This window comes from Anomalospiza imberbis, chromosome 4, assembly GCF_031753505.1.
Source record: "Anomalospiza imberbis isolate Cuckoo-Finch-1a 21T00152 chromosome 4, ASM3175350v1, whole genome shotgun sequence".
Lineage (NCBI taxonomy): Eukaryota > Metazoa > Chordata > Aves > Passeriformes > Viduidae > Anomalospiza > Anomalospiza imberbis.
Window position 1 is genome coordinate 50851301 of NC_089684.1, and position 19615 is coordinate 50870915.

Sequence of the window (19615 nt, forward strand, 5' to 3'; positions counted from 1 at the left end):
TTTTGGGCTGTTTTCCTCCCTTTTTCTCCCTTGTGTATGCAGGTGCAGAGTTTCCAGTAGAAAGAGCTGCATTTGATTTCTGAGATACCACTCATGCTCAGTGTTCAGGCAGTGAAGTGTGAAAGCCTCTACAGATGAGTCCTCACAAAATAATGTTGATGTTCAGTAATTGAAGGAAGTGAGAAGGAAAGCCTGACTGATGTGCAGTATGGGAAGGCTGATGGTGCTTGCACTGATCTTTCTTCAGAGGAAGGGTGTTCTTGTCACAGCAGCAGTAACTGCTAAAGAGGAGATAGATGGTGGCAGAGTTCACGTACAATTTCGGTGCAGAAACTTGGCACTTGCTAAAAGTCTGAAGTGAATGCCTTGGCTTTTTTCCCCCTAAATTTGTGCTCTTTAATTTAAAAACAGTCCTTTGCCTTTATGAGAAATAAGAAATTACTCCAAATGTAAAGCAGGAAAAAATAGCTACAAATTGCCAATTAACATGTTTTGCCACTAATCTAAAGGTTGATTAGTTTGAACCTCAGCCTGAATTTCGGAAGAGTTAATTATATACCGTTTTCTTTGCTTTACAAAAATAAGGACAAGACAAGCTCTGGTATGATTACAAGGGAAAGATGTATATTTGTAACTTAACAAGTAAAGTAACAAGCCCCCCAAACCTGTCCAGATTTGTATTAAAGGCTGTGTTTTGGGCTCTGGTATGTGAACTGTTAAAAACTTCCACAGAAGTGTTATGTTTCATTGCAGAGGTGGCTGTGTCACGTCAGCATGAGCTGATTTCTAGCAATCTTCTTGTAAATCATCCTTACTTAGTGACTGCTTCAATCTACACGTATTTTATTTGCAAAACTCAGTCCCCCAGATGAATCAGAACCTGTTAGGGCTGCTACAGCTTGCTGGGGGTGCAAATACAGTTTTCTCAACCACCTCATGCTGTTCCTCTCTTAGGTTCTGGGTCATTTCTGAGAAACACTGGGTGAAGGGTTGTCTCAGCCTCTTCTCCACAGGCCTCAAGGAACAGATGCTCTTTTACTTCCCTGATAGTTCCATGGGCTGTTCTGGGATAACTGCAGGAGCTGAGGTGTTGAATTCCAGTTCTCTTCAGAGAGGGAGCTTTACTCAAAGATGTCTGCTAGACAGTGTGCCACCTTCTGCAAGATACAAACAAGGGTCCAAATAAATTATCCTAAAGAAATGCGTCCCTTTCTTACGACAGGAAATCCTGCTACCCTTCCCCTTCATTAGAGCCCTAAGCTGTGAGATCTGCTGGTGAGGTGTGTGGGAGCTGTGTGTGGATTATGGCTGTTGGAGAGATGGTTAAACCTCTGGTCATGGTGGCAAGGATGAAGAGGTGCATTCTGCAGCCTGCACCAGGGCGCAGGGCTGTACCACTGAGCTGCTTGTGAATGGAGGGACTCGCAGGCGTTGGGAGAGCCACGAGCAGGTATCTGGTCTTGTCTGTGTAATACAAAACTGGTGCTTAGTAGAGCATTGGATTTGTAAAGTGTGTGAGACTCCTGACAGCTGTAAAGGAGAGATTTTGAAAGATATTCTCAGCCTGGTAGCCATTCAGTTGATGAACTGAGGATGTTTTGTTCATGCTCCGTGGGTTGGTATTTGTGCTTGAAACCTGGCAATAATCTGTAGGTGGAAGTAAATTGCCAAGTTTTCTCTTGAAATGGGCTGATAGAATTTGGCTTTTGTGGTTGCATTTGTGATGTCAGGTTTGATTCTTGCCAGCATGCTCCTTTTTTTGGCTCAGTAACCATTTAATTTAAATAAAGGGGTGATGCATTCATTCTGAGGCATTAAATCTCCATTCTGTAGAAAAATTGGTATCAGCCTGAGGTTCACAAAGGCTGGGATTTTGTCACCCCTATCTAGGGGGATTCTGAAAAACTGCCTTCTGCCGATAGGGTTCCCTTTCCATATAGAGGCCTGCATCCTTTGGTTGAACAGAGTGTATAAACCAAGGAAAATCCTGGGCTACATTGCTTTGACTCATTCTCTTACCTGAATGTATTTATCACTGGGTATGATCTGTTTCTCTGCTCTGTTTTCAAGAGCAGTGAGCAGGGGGAAGAGGAGCACCTTCCTCAAGGGCCAGGCTCTGTGGCTCTTGCTGCTGGGAAGACTATGTTAACTCAAGGGGTGCTGCACAAATGGCTTTTCTCTCTGGGTTTAGGTATTTTGTGGGGAAAAGGTGGAAAGCCCAGTGTCAGCTCACAGCAAGACTGCTTGTTTTGCTTTGCTTTGTTTTGTTCTGTTTTGTTTTGTTTTGAAGTGGAAAAGAAATGTGGATCTAAGACCTTCCAGCTTATTTTTCCTTTTTTCTTTTCTAACCATGACTAATTCTAGCTAGTTCAAACAAGAACATAATGAGGTACTAAAAATGTTAGAGCAATGCGCTGCTTCCACTAATTAATGTTTCTGTGGGAATAGTTTCAGCAGAAATGAGCATGTGTGTAAGTTTACTTAAACCATAAGGGAAATTGGGTTTGTGTTTCTGCCATGCTCCCACACTGCCTGCCTTTATCTGCCCCTTCCCAGCAAGAGTGTTGCAGTTCACTATTTCACAGCTCCTTCCAGGATTCAGAGATTTCCTGGTGCCTGAACAAAGCAATGATTTTACCTGCAGTTTCTTTTAACCACTTATGGAATGGTCGGGCAGAAGCTCCAAATCACTCCAGTTGTAGAAATTCTCATAGGTGAAGTGGAGGTGTGAATTTGCACAGAGGAAATGAATTTATACCCTTGCAAGTAATGTGGGGGAAAAAAACCCACCAACCAACCAACAACTGTCAGTCTGATTCAATTTATAAAATATTTTTAGACACGATCAAGGAAAGCAAATGTTAAATGGAGGAATGCAAGTTAGCTGGCAGCAGCAGTGAGAACTAATCCCTCAAAACCAGTGTTTCTAAAGGGATTTTATAAAAACTAAATCTAGGCCTGGTTTGGTCTTACATTTTTCTTTCTGATTTCAAAATAATCATCTCTAATAAATTTGCACATTACATGGCTTGGTTGATAAAGAGGTTGCATGTAGCTGTCTCCAGCATGTAGCTTTTTAGGAAAAGATGGTTTACTGTAGATAAATATGAGATTCTGTGTCTGAAAACCAAGAGTAAATTCTTCATCTAAAGTGAGGTGTCTGTGTCCTGACAAATGGCTATTGGCAAAAATGATCTCTAACATAGCTCAGCAATTTAGAGTGACTTTCAGTGCTGTATTGAAGAGACTTGGGGAGATTCTTGCACAGCAGAAGTGGAGAAGAATGATATCATGTTGGCTTGCTTTGGATACGGTACTTACAAGACTTGTAATGGGTTATTGCCTCCAGTTCTCATGCTTGATTTTTCAACAACCTTTTTAAAGCACAGAAAAGGTTTAGAGAAACCCCACTAAAATTCTCTAGATGCTGGAAAAAGTCCCCTAGGGAGAAAATTAGAGGGTGGAACAAAAAGGATTGAAACAGGCTTAATTGCAGCATGCTTCCAGAGGAGGAAAATGTCTGCTTCCAAGGGACATTCAAAGTAGCTGAAATGCCTGGAGAAGGCATCATCGACTGTGAGCTGCAGTTAGACAGCCCAGAAGGGACAGGAGGCAGTACTTTTGATGATATGTGTGAATAGCCATTAGAATGAGCTCAGAGAGAAATTAAGGCTTCCTTTTGCAATTCCAAATTGTGATCCTCTCCTGGAGAATGTATTTAGTGAGGCACAAGTCACTGAGTATCATCTGGGGGCAACAGCATGAAATTCTGCATCTTCTGGTGTAATGTGAGATGAGACAAATGACTTGGTTATCCATTAACCTCCTTGAATTCTATTGAACTGAAAACTACCCTGTATTTTCTTTTAAATATGTTACTTAGGATGTTTTTTTTTTTCTTAAAGGAAATTACAACTATTTTTAAAAACACCCCATGTTTACTACATCTAGATCTGTTGTGTGAGATTTATCCCTAACAGGGCTATCTTCTCTAGTATTTAGAGTTTATTGTTGACTGTAATGTTCCTTAAACATATTGAGAGCTGCTTGTTCTTTTCTTCCTCTCTTCTATATACTGTTCACACTTCCTTGGAGAATATTTGGGTCAGAGACTTTTATATGCAGCTTGGAGTTTACCAAGTTTCTTTTTAAAAATTGGCTGTTGCTCTCTCATAAATCACATGCTCAGATTTTAATCAAGGGGTTTGAAGATATCCCTGTGTTCTGGCTAGGCACTTCTTGCTAACTGTATTCTAGAACTGAGTATAAATAAAATGCCATATTGCAAAGTTTTGGTGTTCTGTTTTGGCTGCTGGTGAGGGGGATTGTTGTATAATGCTTTTGATGAGACGTCCACAAATGCATATTCTGGTTTTAATCAAGGTGTTTTTTTGAAGGTGGGGGAAACAAAACCAGAAGAGCGTGCCTAAATCTGCTAGTCTGAGTTGCAGTGTGTGTGCTTCCATCAGTTCTGATGCTGTGCAAAACTGACCATCTGTGCCTGCTTTCTCTAACACCTGTGTTTAATCTCCAGATCTCTGATGGCCAAGGAGATGAGCGCTCAGAGTCCCCCTATGAAAGTGCTGATGAGACTCAGACTGAAGTGTCTATATCATCCAAAAAATCTGAGCGAGGAGTGGGAACAAAAAAAGAATATGTGTGTCAGGTGAGAGTCGTTAGCTGGGCTGTGTTTCCCAAGCTTTCCTAGAAAAGGTCTTTTTAAATATGAAAATGACAATATTAGGCCAGAAACAGGTTTGTCATGTGTGTCTGAGATGTCTGTTAGTGATGAGGTTGCCATGGCAGTAAATGGGATCCTTAATACCTAATTATTTTTTTCTTGACCTCCAGTAAATTACTTAGCCTTTCTGCTTGAGTTTTCAGGTCTGTAAGATAAGCATAATTTGTAGCTCAGAAGAAGCACATGAGTGTTGCCAGGTGACTGGTCAGATGATGCAGAAGAGCTGCTGGTTTCTCTGTTAGCACAGAGGAGAAGCCCAGCCCAGCGGGGTTTGTGCTCTGTGTGCAGCAGAGATGGCAGCACTGCCCTGCTGTGGTGTGTGGCCAGAAAGCCACTGAAAGCAGAAGCCTTTCCTCAAACTGTTCTAGAAGGGCTCTCAGGCTATGAAATGATAACACAATCCAGGTCAAAATTGTTTCTGTGAGACCGGGCAAGCAGTTACATTTTTATTTTTTGTATGTAGTGGGAATAGTGGGAATAAGGTTGTATCTGTCTATAAAGGTTGGGTAATCCTCAAATTCTGCCAGTGCTGTTGTTCAGTTCATTTTTAGTTATGCATGTGTCACTGCTAACCACTCAGACATAGAGGCATCATTGTGCCAACTGGACTGATTCCCTTTTGCCAAGGAAAAGGAAAGGAAGGATGCTTTTTAACCCTTCTCAGATGCATCAGTGTGCTCAGGGAATATTTCTTACAGCTTTTTTTTTTTTCTATTCCTTTTTTTCTGTCAGATTGTATTTACTCCTGAACCATGATCTGAGAGGGGTATTTCTAGTGGGTTAATGATTCTGTTACTTGTTTCAACTTGAAGCCAGGGCATGTGATGATGCTTGTAAAATTATCTTTCACTTGATAAATTTGATTTCAACAATGGGAAAAGATATTTTGAGGAGCAGTATATGAAAAGGAATAAAGAAAACAGTTTTTTTTTCCACGTCTGAACTTTTCTTTAACATTCAATGCCTTTGTGTTGTAAAAGCTGTGTGAAAAAACAGGTGATCTCCTGCTGTGTGAAGGACTTTGCTATCGAGCTTTTCATGTAAGCTGCCTTGGGCTCTCTGGAAGACCAGCAGGAAAATTCATTTGTAGTGAATGTACATCAGGCAAGTTTGTCCCTTTCTATTAATTAAAAAAAAAATATATATATATAGTTTTCCCACATATTGTTCTAGGACATCCTCCTGGACAGAGTAGGTATCCTCAGAGAACCCTTACTTATCCCTTGGGACGTGACAGGGTGGTAGTCCATAGAGTACCACTAAGTGTGCCACGTTTTACAAAGTTCACCCTGTTTTCAGTGAGAACTCTCTTGCAACGTGGCTAATTTATTCAGAATTCCATTGCCTTAATAACTGCAGATTACTTGCTTTCTGATTACAATTAGAGATGAGGTTTAAAGTCTGTCACAATGACTTAAGAAATTGTAGAAAAAAGAGCGGCAAGTGAAACGTTTTACGTTCTTTTTCAGTCTTTTGTGTGTCTGTATCAGTCTTTTGCTTTTCCTGTTAAAAGACTACCTTATTGCTATTAATTTCATTTGCTTTTAATCCTGTAATAACTGCTTGGAAGTTCTTAATCTCAAAACTTTACATAAGGTTTGTGTTCTTGCTCATAAGCTCATTTCAGTATGTGCAGTAAACTTTGTTGGAACTGCTGCTTCAAAATAAAGCATCAGAGGATAGTTGTCTTTGGTTTGTGGTCCTGCTTCAAATTTCGGAGGACCACAGACAAGACAATCATCCTGTTCCATTGGTTTAAAAAAATTTGAAAACTAGAAATTCCTACTTGTCCTGGCATACTGAGGCTTATAAATAAGAACATAAAATCAGATTGTGAGGCTTGGGGTGTTGTTGTGTACGCTTCAACTGCAAATGGGTTTGCTTTATTTTATTTGTATCTGAGCAGATCAGTATTTAATACTAAAGAGCTAAAGTAAATAGATTTCTGCATCAAGTAATGCAATTGATTTGTTGAAAAAAACCTCCTCCACACCACAAAAGCAATTCCCTCGTGCATAATATAAATGCATGAGAGAGGTGTTTTAAATTCATGTGTTTGGATATTACATTCTGTTTATCATTTTGCCACTAGGTGTGCACACCTGTTTCGTGTGTAAGGAGAGAAAGGCAGATGTGAAACGCTGTGTTGTGTCTCACTGTGGCAAATTCTACCACGAAGCTTGTGTGAAAAAATTTCATCTCACTGTGTTCGAGAACAGGGGGTTTCGATGTCCTCTCCACAGCTGCCTCAGTTGTCATGTTAGTAACCCCTCACATCCACGAATTTCAAAAGGTAGTTTCATTTTATGTTTTTATGACTGATGGATTCATTTTATTTATGGTATGTTAAGGTAAAGAATGTGTCCATTTGAGAGCTGCTAGCTGCAGTTTTGTTAGGCATAAGTGGACTTTCAATTCATTCAGAATTTTTGAAAAGTTGTAACAGAGTAAGTTTTAGTCAGCTTTAGTATTTACCTTGATTGGGCTCTTTTTTTAACTAGCTTTCAGTTAACCATAGTTAACCCTGTTTTCTTCTCTAGAGATAATGAAATCTAGAATGTATAGGTGGTGAGGAGAGAGGCAAACAGTGAGAGCAGGACCTGAGAATGTACAAACACTGCAGCAAGGCTCGATGAACACGGAGACACTTTGACTCTGTGCAGATTTTAGCTTTGGGCAACATTTGCAGACAAAATTGCATGACTCAGGAAGAGCTGGTCTACCGTGATGTACATAATTAAAGCTTTAAATTGGGTGTAGGGTTCTCTAAAAACCTTTATAAATTCAGTATTGTTGAAAACAGAGTGGCTGGGGTTTTGTGTGTGTGCATATAGGGCGTCTCAGCTCTACCAAGATGACGAGTCAGTTTTGTCCCCAGTACCTCAGCAGTGCTGTGCTTTGCCACAGGGCAGCTGTGGCCCAGGGTGACTGTGTGTGACACCGGTGTGAGTGTGGTGCTTTGCAGGGAAGATGATGCGCTGCGTGCGCTGCCCCGTCGCGTACCACGCCGGGGACGTTTGCATCGCCGCGGGATGCGCCGTCATCGCCTCCAACAGCATCGTGTGCACCAACCACTTCACTGCCATGAAGGGGAAAAGCCACCACGCCCATGTCAATGTCAGCTGGTGCTTTGTGTGCTCCAAAGGTAAAAGGCTGGGGAGGGAACTCCTCCAGAAGCGCGGCGTCAAAGCCTTTCATTCTTCATCTCAAGTGTTGTTTTTCTGATCTGTTCATAGCAAAACGTTAGAAATGCGGCACGTATTTATTTCTAACGTATTTCTAAAGTTAGGCTTTGTTAGGTTGTGCTATAATGTGAAGTTGGCTTATGCTGCTTCAGGGTTTTAAATATCCTTTTTTTTTTGTTCCAGAAATAATTTATTAAAGTATGTTTTTACTTGGGCTTTATCCAACAACCAGAAGCCTGATTAATTCTTTGCAAGAGACACCTAATGAGTTTTTTCTGTTCTTTCCCCTGTGTTCAATGTACTAAAGCTTTTTGTCTTTCTTTATTGCTAATACGTAATATTACACCATAAATATTTTAAGAGTTGCTTTTAGTTTAACAGCAGACTGCTAATTGAATCACTATTAGTTGTTGCTGGGTTGCCACTAATTAAGGGTGTTTTGTTTTATCTTGTACAATGAATCTGTTCCTTATTGACAGCCACAAAATTCATAGTGCTGATTAAACTTGTAGCAGTGAAACTGTACCTGATTTGTTAACAAATTAACATGCAGCATAGCAGCTTTTAAGCTGCAGCCAACTTTCCATTTGATAATTCGTGGAACAAACTAACAGCCTTATTCCTTCTGCCCCCTGAGGGGGGAAAAAACACCCCAAAATCATAAGAGAAATCTGTTGTGGTTACAATTTTTTTTGCATAGAAATGTTAATATATATTAAAACTATGTTAAACATATTGTAGTCATTAAAGTACAGCAAAGTAATTATAATTTGTGCTTTATTCTGGCATTTTTATTACTAGCTTGCTTGTTATTTTGCATGTGTTACTAACCTGAGTCTGCGAGGCATTCAATTTAATCAGGACCTTTTGGCTGCTGTACCCAACCAAGTGATGCATGTATTTGTTGCTGAGGGTCAATGTGTTTTCACCATTTATTTTCTAATTGAACCTACCACATGTGTATCATTTCTAAACTGTCTGGAATGCAAAACTTGCAGTTTGATCTTGATGTTTTCCAACCTTTTTTCCTTTTTCTGTGTCTGTGCAGGTGGAAGTTTGCTGTGCTGCGAGTCCTGCCCAGCAGCCTTTCACCCTGACTGCTTAAACATCGAAATGCCAGATGGGAGCTGGTACTGCAACGACTGCAGGGCGGGCAAGAAGCTCCATTTCCAGGATATTATTTGGGTTAAACTGGGAAATTACAGGTCTGACGAAGGAATTTGTGTTGCTTTACAGTACTGGCATGTTTAACTAAGGGTCATACAACTGGTTGCTCCTGTAGGCCAGCCTTGCTGCACACTGATTTCTGACTTTTCTCTGAACTAGGGGCCTCACCTCCTTGCAAGCTTCAGGTTCAAAGCTTGCAGCTTTGCTGTTGCTCCTGGCCAAGGCATTGCCCATACAGGACTCCTCGAGTCTTCTGACTCTGCCTCCAGTGTATATGAAACTTCAGCCCCTGTTTGGGTCAGAGATCTCTGCCAATAAATTGGGATAACTGGTAATTGGCTAAATTACTCCCTCACAGGCTGGGACATCAGTCACTCAGCTTGTTGGTGTTTCACACTTGGATGGGATTTAAGTGAGATAGAGGTAGCTGGGGGTTATCCTTGAAACATTAATAGGTGTTATCAACCTTTACTTGATCTTTGACAATTGCAATATTTGCAGGTCTTGTAAAGATGATGGTTTTGCTACCCAGACACAGGGAGTCCTGTGTGTGTGCTTACCTTGCAGGCAGGTGAAGTCCCACAGATCTGTGTCAGGCTTTCCTTTTCTAGTCTTCTCTCACTCTCTACTAAGAGAAGGGACAAAAGGATTTTAATTCCTCTTGGATCTGGGAAATAATAATCAGTTACTGCTATTTCAAGTGATTTGTTAAACTGTCTCTTGCAGAAAGAGCTTGACTAAAATGCTGTATTTTTTTATTTGTACTTCTGTGCTAGATGGTGGCCTGCAGAAGTTTGCCATCCGAAAAACGTTCCCCCAAATATCCAGAAAATGAAGCATGAAATTGGAGAATTTCCTGTGTTTTTCTTTGGTTCTAAGGATTACTATTGGACACACCAAGCACGCGTGTTCCCTTACATGGAGGGAGACAGAGGGAGTAGATACCAAGGGATCAAAGGAATTGGAAAAGTCTTCAAAAATGGTACACAGCTAAAAGTAAACAAAATTAATCCTGGGATATGCATGCTTTGTTTCTTCACACATAGCCTTGGTTTTGAAATTTTGTTTTACAATATTGAATTAAAGAAATTTGTGGTGTCCTGGGCAACAGTCACTATTACTGTCTTTGCATGAAAATATTATTTAAATATCTTGTAAAAGACTGGCATCTAACTGAAATTTTATCTGATGATTTTTACTTTCTGGAAAGCTGAAAAAAAGGACTAAGAGAGTAGACTCTTTCAGACTCCCCCAGACTGGGAGACTGAAAGAGTAGAACTAATACATCTATTAGGAACAGTAACACTCCAGAAACATTGTTTGCAAGAGAATTAAATGGTGGGACTAAGAAGTAGACAATGCTTTGTTTTAACACACATGGGAATGAGTAAGTGAGTTTGGGGGGAGTAATCCTCTTTCTGGCATTTCTGTTGATTCTGCAATCTTTTTCAGCTTTGCAAGAAGCTGAAACTCGATTCCGAGAAATAAAACTACAGCGAGAAGCCAAAGAAACCCAGGAGAGTGAACGTAAACCTCCACCATACAAACATATTAAGGTAAAGTTTGAGGAAATGGGTACTCAAAGGTTTGAGCTGAGCAGTGAGATAGGGTCGGGTTGTAATGATGATGGTAACTGTGCTTTTACGGTCGGAGATGGTAAAATTTTGCTTTCGTTGGAGCATCTAGTGGTGCCAAACCAAATCAGCAACCACTGTGTAACTCTTGCAATAAAACTAACTGTTCTAAAGTCATATTTGCTCTATTTTAATGTATTTATCAGGTGAATAAGCCTTGTGGCAAAGTGCAGATATACACTGCTGACATATCTGAGATTCCCAAGTGCAACTGCAAACCCACAGATGAAAACCCCTGTGGCTCTGACTCGGAGTGCCTCAATCGGATGCTGATGTACGAGTGCCACCCCCAAGTCTGCCCGGCGGGGGAGCGCTGCCAGAACCAGTGCTTTACGAAGCGCCAGTACCCCGAGACAAAGATCATCAAAACTGACGGCAAGGGCTGGGGTCTGGTTGCCAAGAGGGACATTAAAAAGGTAGGAATTGTCCTTACCCAGCAGAGTCGGTGACCTGCGATGCTGTGTGTGGGTTTGGGATATACTTCACTAGTGATGCTTGGTGTCTTTCAGGGGGAGTTTGTCAATGAGTACGTGGGAGAGCTGATTGATGAAGAGGAGTGTATGGCAAGGATCAAATATGCACATGAAAACGACATCACCCACTTCTATATGCTTACTATTGATAAGGTAGGGTCTTTGATGGTTTTTGCCACTATTTACTTACAGCCTTATTTTGATTTCTTCTTCTATTGATCACCTTGGCAGGGCACTCTGCTACCTTTGACATTCTACAGTTTCACATGTTCACCGGGCTGTATCTTCTGTGCCTGCTCTCTCCATTCTGTATGTTCATAATTAATCTCCTTAGTTCTTTGTTATGTAATAAATTACATATTAAGGTCTATAAGGTTGAGCTTTGTTGCTTGAAACGAAGTACAGTACTTACCTGTACCTGTAAGTACAAAGTACTTACCTGCCTAGTCTTAAAATGAAGTATGAAGTCTGGGGAAATAGTAGTGACACAATGGAAGGAATTGCTGTTAACAATCCTTTTACTAAAATTTCAGCAACAGACAATAAGATTCTCACTTGAGAGAATGTGGAATAGAATTGCGAGGTTGTGTCCTATATAGGGCATTTAATTTTTTTTGCAGCCATCTGTCCCTTGCATTGTTTATGGCAAAACTAGGCTTGTGCTTTTGTAGAAACTCTTTTCTGAAAGCACTCTCTGTTAGTAGCCAGCCAAGCCTCCACAAATTGATTCACAGCAAATTATTGCAGCAGATTAATGAACACCCCAAAGTAATTCAGCACCTGGGCCTCTGTGCACACCTCTGAGTATTTTCTTCCTCAGAAGAAGGAGAAAGTGAAGAACCTGGACAGCAGGAGTTAGAGATTACCTATATTGTATTGCTTCCATCCCCAGACAGCTAGTAGGAGAAAAACAAGAGCTGGCTGCCAGTTCTGCAATTTTTTCAGTCCCAACCACCATTCTTTTTCCCAAGGCTCTTGCTCTGTACTCCCATAGCTACTGTTTCCATTAGTCCTGTAACTGAGGAGTTCCTGCACAGGAGTTACCACCTCAGAATGGTGAAACCACATTTCTCTCAACACTTAAAGTTTCTCACTCCTCTACTAGATTGGCAGACAACAACAATGTGTTAAATATCTGAACTGAACATGTATTTGAGTCCTACTGTCATTAATAAATGCTCATTGAGGGTCTGTCTTGCCAAAACTGCCAGTGCCATTACTGGCTGAGCTGCACATGTGTGCACACAGGCATGACAGTCACACATGTGCATTATAAAAATGAGCTAGAAGGAAACTATAATAATACTTCATAAATAAGCAAAGCCTTCTCAAGTAGCTCTGCAAAGAAATAGTTCTGGCAATTTCAATCTTTGTTTTGTTTTGTTAATGTCTGGTATATTTGGTGGAGATAGAAATTTAAGAGCAATTGTTAGTAGCAATGGGATGTTTTTAGCTTACCCAGAGCTTATTTTAATTTAAACTAGGCTGATTTGGGGAAAGAAATCTGGTGAGAAGCTGCTAATCTCTGGAAGTAATCAATGCATTTGGTAAATGCCATAAAGTACCATACTTGCAAATGCCTCACAGCTCCACGAATGCAAAGTAAATGGTAAAGGACTGAGGCTGAGTAAATGGTAAAGGACTGAAGCTTCCTGGGAAAGGGGGTTCCTTTACATGCCCACCAAAATGCTCACAAGAACACTTATCCTGCCCTGTGGCTGTGATGGGTGCTGGAAAAACGTGAGCTAGAGCATGAGTATTGCTTTGGGAGTGTCCCATTCCAGGCCATGTGGGACACTACAGTTTCCAATACAACATGTACCAGCAGTTGGCTTGTGTGCTCTGAATGCAACTATTGAAATCAGTTATGGATGATTTGATTTTTTTTTTTTTTTTTTTTTTTGTGAGGGGGGAGAGAAAAACCCTTCATCTTGTTGCTGGTTTGTTCTCCAGGACCGTATTATTGATGCTGGCCCCAAAGGAAATTATTCCCGGTTTATGAATCACAGCTGCCAACCAAATTGTGAAACTCTGAAGTGGACAGTGAATGGAGACACTCGTGTTGGGCTCTTTGCTGTGTGTGACATTCCTGCAGGTACATCAGCTCGGCCTGGCTTTGGTGTCATTCTCTAAGTTAAACCTTTTGTGCATTTGTTGGTGGGACAGTCATGGTTTAACTGATTCAGTGCAAATATTTTTGTAGAGGACTCAGCACGCAGAGGAGATGTTTGGTGATCTGCCTTTTACTTTAGTGTTTCTTAATTGTGAGTCTTATGGCTGCTTTTTGTTCCTTGCTTCTAGGGCAAGTATCCCTAGATAGTTTTTGGTTTGGAGCTCTCAAATGTATCTTTTGCCAGAACATAATAAGCTTAAGGGGCGGATGTAGGAGGCTGTTTAGAAGTATCTGTTTTCTGGTTTGTGTACACACGTGCTCGCACACATACCTATCTACCTATAGCTATTTCTAGCTGGATAGATGGATGGATATAATATGTGTGAAGGTCAGACACAAGCACAGTTTTGTGAAGTCAAAGAAATTTATTTTAAAATGTAATTGCATAAACATCATGATATATGGGCATCTAGTTAATCATAGTCAGTGCTTATAAGCTGTAAAGAGAGGGAACATCCTGTGACAATACATCAACAAGCAAGTCCCAAACCTGCAGGCAGATAGCAACAGCTGTATTTGTTTGCAATAATTTTGATAGAATTTATTACCTTGTCCTTTTTACACCCAGGGACGGAGCTGACTTTTAATTACAACCTTGACTGTCTGGGCAATGAAAAAACAGTCTGCAAATGTGGTGCCCCAAACTGCAGTGGATTTCTTGGGGACAGACCAAAGGTAAGTAATATATCAAGTAATACATCAAGAGATTTTGACAGTCTTGTATGGGGAAGGGCTGTAGAAGCTTCAAACTAAGAATGTGCCTGACCGTGGTCAATGAGATTATTCTGACATTCTAGTTCATATTTCCCCATTTAAACCTTACAGTACGATTATTTTGCTAAGATTAATTTAAAAGAAATGAGTTGAAATGAAGAATAGAAAATGTGAGTTTTGAATGTGGAAAAAAGTTATAGTATATCAAGAAATGATCTGTATGATTCCTGTCCAGGTTAGTTTGAAACTTGTAATCTAGCAGAAGTTGATGGAGCTTCCTGAAGGGCTGGCATAGGAGTGTGGGGGAAGGCACAAGAACCACCTGTGGATGTTGAAAAGCTGCACTTTCCTCTGGTCCTTCACACTGCTCAGTACCAGCCACTTCAGAGGGTGGACTGGGAATCTTCAGAACCCTTACAGCTGGTTTTTGTTAAGAGATGGACTTAAATGAGGTTTCACATAAGCCTGTGAACATTTACACAGACAGCCATGAAGAAATTAAATGTTACAGTTTAGCTTTGTGAAGCTGTCTGCATTGGTAGAGAGAATGGGCTAATTTAAAAGAAAGTAGATAGTGATTACTGGGGTGAGAGGGAGGGATGTTGAAAAATCATCCAAAATTTTATATTGTTTGGTGAAGGAGAGTTAAAGTGCAAGCAGCATTTGAAAGCTGCTTCTGTGGATACAACACAGAATTGAAATCAGATGGAAATAGGGATTAAGTTTGGTATATTCTTTCTGTCATCAACTACACTTCCTGAAGTTCTGCTGTCTGTTCCTCAAAGAAAAATGGGGGTGGGTTTCAGTGATTCCAGCATGAGTATTCACAACTGGAAGACAAAAATGGATATTGAAGTGATTGGTGGTGCAAGTACATAATGAGGGTAAATTAGCCACAAGTAGATTAGACTGGAAATTGGAAGACCTTTTGTCAGTGACAAGAAAATGAAGGGTTTTTTCAGTAGGAGAAGATCTGGTTTCAGGATGACTTTTCTCAAGGGTCAGTGTAGGTTTTTTTGTCAACACAGATCAGTATAGTGAAGCACTGGGCAGGTCTGCCCCAAGTCATGTTCTTGGCTCTGTGCATGGTCTGCCAGGTGTGCCAACAGCTTGGCAGGGTTGTGTAATGTTTTTCCTTTGCAAAACTGGCATTTACAGATTTATATCTTACTCTTTTAGAATTCTTCCACTAATGCCTCAGAAGAAAAAGGCAAAAAGACCAAAAAGAGAACACGGAGACGCAGAACGAAAAATGAAGGGAAGAAAGAATCTGAAGATGATTGTTTCCGTTGTGGTGATGGAGGCCAGCTGGTGTTGTGTGACAGAAAATCTTGTACTAAAGCCTATCATCTCTCCTGCCTTGGTTTAGTGAAACGTCCTTTTGGTGAGTCAGCCATGTCTTACACTAGTATAAATAACTTTTGCAGGTACCTCAGTTATTGCACTGAAACCTTGTCAGGGGTGTCATCCTGAAAACACTGTGTTTGTATGGCATGAATTTCGTTTGTGCATCATGTGGGAGCAGCTCCTCTTGGATTTGAAGACAAAATGGTGGCCTCCTCCTGCCTCTCTGGCAAAATGAGGCATTTGTTTTACAGATGTAGGTAATTGAGCACATCACCCGGTAGGAGCACCATGGCCCTCCCACAGGAAAGCTGATTATATCTAAGACATGCATGAAGCCCTTTGAGTTCAAGCCAGAAGATCAGCAGCAGCTTCTGAAAGAAGGCAAGTAGGGAAATTAGGAGCAGCAGACATCAGGTTGCAGTTCCAGATATCACAGGGGTTACCTGCTTGCAGTCAGCCATGTCAGGTGAGGTATGAGGAAGGGAAGCAGGCAAAGCCTGTTATCCCAGAAACAAGTAAAACAAGGACTGGTCAAGTATGCTGGGGCAAAAGAGCAGCTCCAAGTGAAGCACAGCAGATATTCCTGAGCAAGACTGGCAACAGAGGGGACTGCTGTAAGAGTGGGCAGCAGCTGACCGGATGTTTGGATGCTCTGCCAGCCTGCAAGTTCTGTAAAATGCTATTGAGTGAAGCCTGAGTCATTTCTTCTAGCTGGAGCTGACTGCTGTGTTTGAATGAGAGTGTGTCAAGTCTGCTCCTTGCAGCTGCCAGCTGAGCTTTAGAAGTATGATGTAGCATTCTGAGTGTTGAGATCAGCCCCGGTAGTTGCTGTCATTTGCCTTGTCAGGAAACTTGTGCCTTGTTCAGCTGCTACAACACAAAACTCCTTTAGGAGATGATGCTGTGTTTTACTTCCCACTAATGGGCTCTTTGGTTTTGATTGCAGGGAAGTGGGAGTGTCCTTGGCACCACTGTGATGTTTGTGGCAAATCTTCTGTTTCTTTCTGCCACTTCTGCCCCAACTCTTTCTGCAAGGAGCACCAAGACAGGACAGTGCTAAATTCCATGTTGAATGGACAGTTATGCTGCTCTGAACACGTTCTCGGGGTGGATTCTGTTGAAACTCAGAAGACTGAGAAACCCCGCAAAAAACTGAACAAGTTGAAGCCCAGGAGAAAGAGGAACAGATGGATGAGAGCTGAATGCAAATAGTCATGGACTGCAGTTTCTACTGCTAACACTATGTTGTAGATAAGTTGTGAATATGACCAGGGAAGGACACAATTTTACGTATATTCTGTAAAGGTTACAATGGGGGGGATTTTTTTGTTTTGTTTTTTATAAATCCACTGAGCCAACCACAGCAGTCTTCTGCTGCTTCTGCACTGATAACGAACTGCATAGTTCAGCAAACTTCAGGACAAACCAAACTTATTACTCAGCATTACAGTCACACTTGAATTGTTACGAATGTAAAATGTTCCCTCCAAAATACTTGCAGGTTGGAGGTAGGTTAAAATCAAACCAGGTAGGCGTAAACATAGTTTTTTGAGCTAGTATTTGTCAGCCAACAGATGTTTAAAATAGTATATCCTTGAAAGAAGTTAGTTCTCAAGTCCTTTTGAGTAAGAAATGGCTTGGTCTGTGGTCCCAATGAGATTTGCTTGCCTTGTGTGTTTTTGAGCAAGTGCTTGAATGCCAGTCATGACCCAGGTGTGTCTCTCACTACAGCCACACACACAGCAATTGGTTTGTGCTCTTCAAAATTATTCTTAAGCAGTCATGATCATAAATATCCTTCCACCAAGAAATGTGGTGCATGGTGGGAAAGGCATGCCCTGTACCTGAGAGGAGGAATCTGACTTTGTAGGAGATTTTTTCTATACGGTTTTTTCCTGTATTTTATCCCAGCAAAATATGAAGTTACTTGATCTTGCAGAGCTGTACAGGTCTGGACTTAAAGGGATATTGTCTTGCAATCTAGGCCCAATACTTTAGGATTTTTATGTCTTAATAAAAAGAAATCTTTCAAATGCTATTACTTGGAAAAAAATACTTGATTTTTTTTTTTATTTTCTCAATGGCAGGTAAAATGGAGAGGAAAACTTTTCTTTGGAATGCTTGGAGTCCAAGCATTTCAACTTTGTGATAATGCAAGAAATGCCCAACAAGGAGCAAAACCACTCCCATGAATGAAACAAAAAGTGAAATTCGATTGAAGTCCATAAAGTAAATTCAAAACAAGTAAAAGTGAAATGGATTTTTGAAGCAGCATGTGAGAATTTTGATGTGAAATTTAGCCTTGCTCTGTTCCTTTCCATAAAGTTTGTATAAAACTGGCTTCTTGATGTTTTTTGCTACATTCTAGGAGCTCTGCTCTTGACTATCCTGTCACCACTGTGTTGTGTCAGCAAAGCTGTTTTGAATTCCTCACCCCCATTAGCATTAGGTCCTCACTAACTCACAGTGAGATGAATATACAAGACTTAATATTGACAGAAATAATACTGGAACTAGGAAAAAACTGTAAAGAAAAACATCTGTGCCAGTTTTCTTCCCAGTGCACATCCTTGGTGTGGGGTCAGGCAGCGTTCCAAGCACGTTTTGATTTTTGCCATTGTGACCCACCCTCCGTAAGCACCACGTGCACCTCCATGTCCACTGAGCCATTCGTGTATGTTCTAGCTTAGTTTGCCCTTAATAGTGCAGGAATTCTGTGTAGCCCTTTTGAAAATGAAGCCTTGCTATGTCATGGAAGTGTATGGTTTTTTTCCCAAGGTGTTTCTTCAGGATTTGATTTAGTCCATGGAATTGCCAAAACCCCCATTTATTCCCAGCACGTAAAAAGTTTGGTTTTATTAGAAGATATTAATTGAAAGAGGTCATAAATGTTGCATTGCCCTATGCTGAACACTTTGGTTTCTGTTTTGTGACCAAAATGCTTTGTTTTTTTGAATCAGTTTTTATAAACACTGTTGGAAGGTTAATTTTTTTTCAAATAATTTTGAAGAAATAGCAGAGTTCAAAATGAGGGGAAGTGTTACATGTTTGTATTTTTTAAAATGGTATGCCAAGCCTTGCACTCAAGTTAAAATTCAAGATTCTTTAATTGATTTTGAGGAAAATTTTTCTCTGCCATGGGGCTGAAGAACTGTCCTGTGCATAAAATCAAAAGCAAAAATGGTATTTTGGATCTTTCTTTAATATTGGGTTTCAAGGGAAGGAAAATGAGGTCAGGTAGTAAAGCAGAAATATTTTCCTCATTGCTTTAAAACAAAATGAAGGAATTTGATGTCATTGGGACCATTCCTTGAATACTAAACCGTGTAAGGAAGGCTTTGTAAGAATACCTTTAAATAAGTTATTATAAAATTTTTCCTTTACATTCCATTGCTTTCATAATTTGTTGGGGTTTTTTTTCGTTTTGTTTTTGTTTTTTTTTTTTTATCATTATTTGTTTTGTTGGTTTTTCCTCTTCATGTGTAACAGCTCTGTCCCCCTGGATGCCCCAGGTCCTAAGAGGCAGATCCCCACTTCAGAAGCCACTGTGTGCTCCTGCCAGGCACTGCTGCAGTAACAGCACCCCTGGGGTCTGGGCTGGGGCACGGAGCCTCTCGGGGGCTCACAAGCACATTCAGCACGGCAGGATGCAGCACAGCCACCCCTTGTGTCTGTCTGTGGGGACAGAGGGACCCTTTATCCACACAACCAGATCTGAGCCAGGGGCTGTTTGACCTTCTGCTTCCTTCTACCTCTCCCTGCTCTTCACTGCTCTGGACCCACGGAGCTCTGCATCGCTGAGGCTGCAGACCAGGAGTTCACCTCTGGGCTCCTGGGAATTCCTTCCTGCTGCTGGGCACGGCTGGAGACTGGTCCTGAGGAGGAGTGTGGATCAAATTCTCCCTTGATACCTCCTGCCACGTCACCCCGTGAGCTCAGCTCAGGCACTCAGGTGGTGGTGTGGGAGAATTTTTGGTTTCTGGACCAGGACAGGTGGGGTTTAGGTGCATTGTGATGAAGGCTTCTGTACCTTGCTCTGCAGCCTGGGAAAACAGGCTAAAGTTTTGTTTAAAAAAGAAGACAGAAGAGCTGTGACACTGTTTTCCTTCTCCCACTGTTCAAATACAAGGTAAAACAGTCCTTAAGACTTGAGCTTTCTCATGATGCAAATCAATACTTTT

General features: G+C 41.0%; 1 protein-coding gene and 1 non-coding gene across 7 annotated transcripts in view; both read left to right on the plus strand.

Moving 5' to 3' along the window:
* The window catches only part of NSD2 (nuclear receptor binding SET domain protein 2), a 95689-nt gene extending 78160 nt beyond the window's left edge, over positions 1 to 17529 (plus strand). For all 6 annotated transcript variants that reach the window (XM_068188490.1, XM_068188489.1, XM_068188492.1 and 3 more), the window contains 13 exons: positions 4535 to 4666; positions 5722 to 5845; positions 6834 to 7034; positions 7707 to 7886; positions 8975 to 9131; positions 9870 to 10075; positions 10546 to 10649; positions 10874 to 11143; positions 11237 to 11353; positions 13154 to 13295; positions 13942 to 14048; positions 15267 to 15471; positions 16381 to 17529. In XM_068188490.1, coding sequence (XP_068044591.1) covers positions 4535 to 4666; positions 5722 to 5845; positions 6834 to 7034; positions 7707 to 7886; positions 8975 to 9131; positions 9870 to 10075; positions 10546 to 10649; positions 10874 to 11143; positions 11237 to 11353; positions 13154 to 13295; positions 13942 to 14048; positions 15267 to 15471; positions 16381 to 16646 — 2211 coding nt within the window. In that variant the 3' untranslated portion in view covers positions 16647 to 17529. The remainder of the gene's footprint in view (positions 1 to 4534; positions 4667 to 5721; positions 5846 to 6833; positions 7035 to 7706; positions 7887 to 8974; positions 9132 to 9869; positions 10076 to 10545; positions 10650 to 10873; positions 11144 to 11236; positions 11354 to 13153; positions 13296 to 13941; positions 14049 to 15266; positions 15472 to 16380) is intronic.
* On the plus strand, positions 12887 to 13017 carry LOC137473506 (small Cajal body-specific RNA 23). Its single transcript, XR_010998857.1, has one exon. It is a non-coding gene; the product is annotated as a small Cajal body-specific RNA 23 (non-coding RNA).
* Positions 17530 to 19615: the final 2086 nt, after the last annotated feature.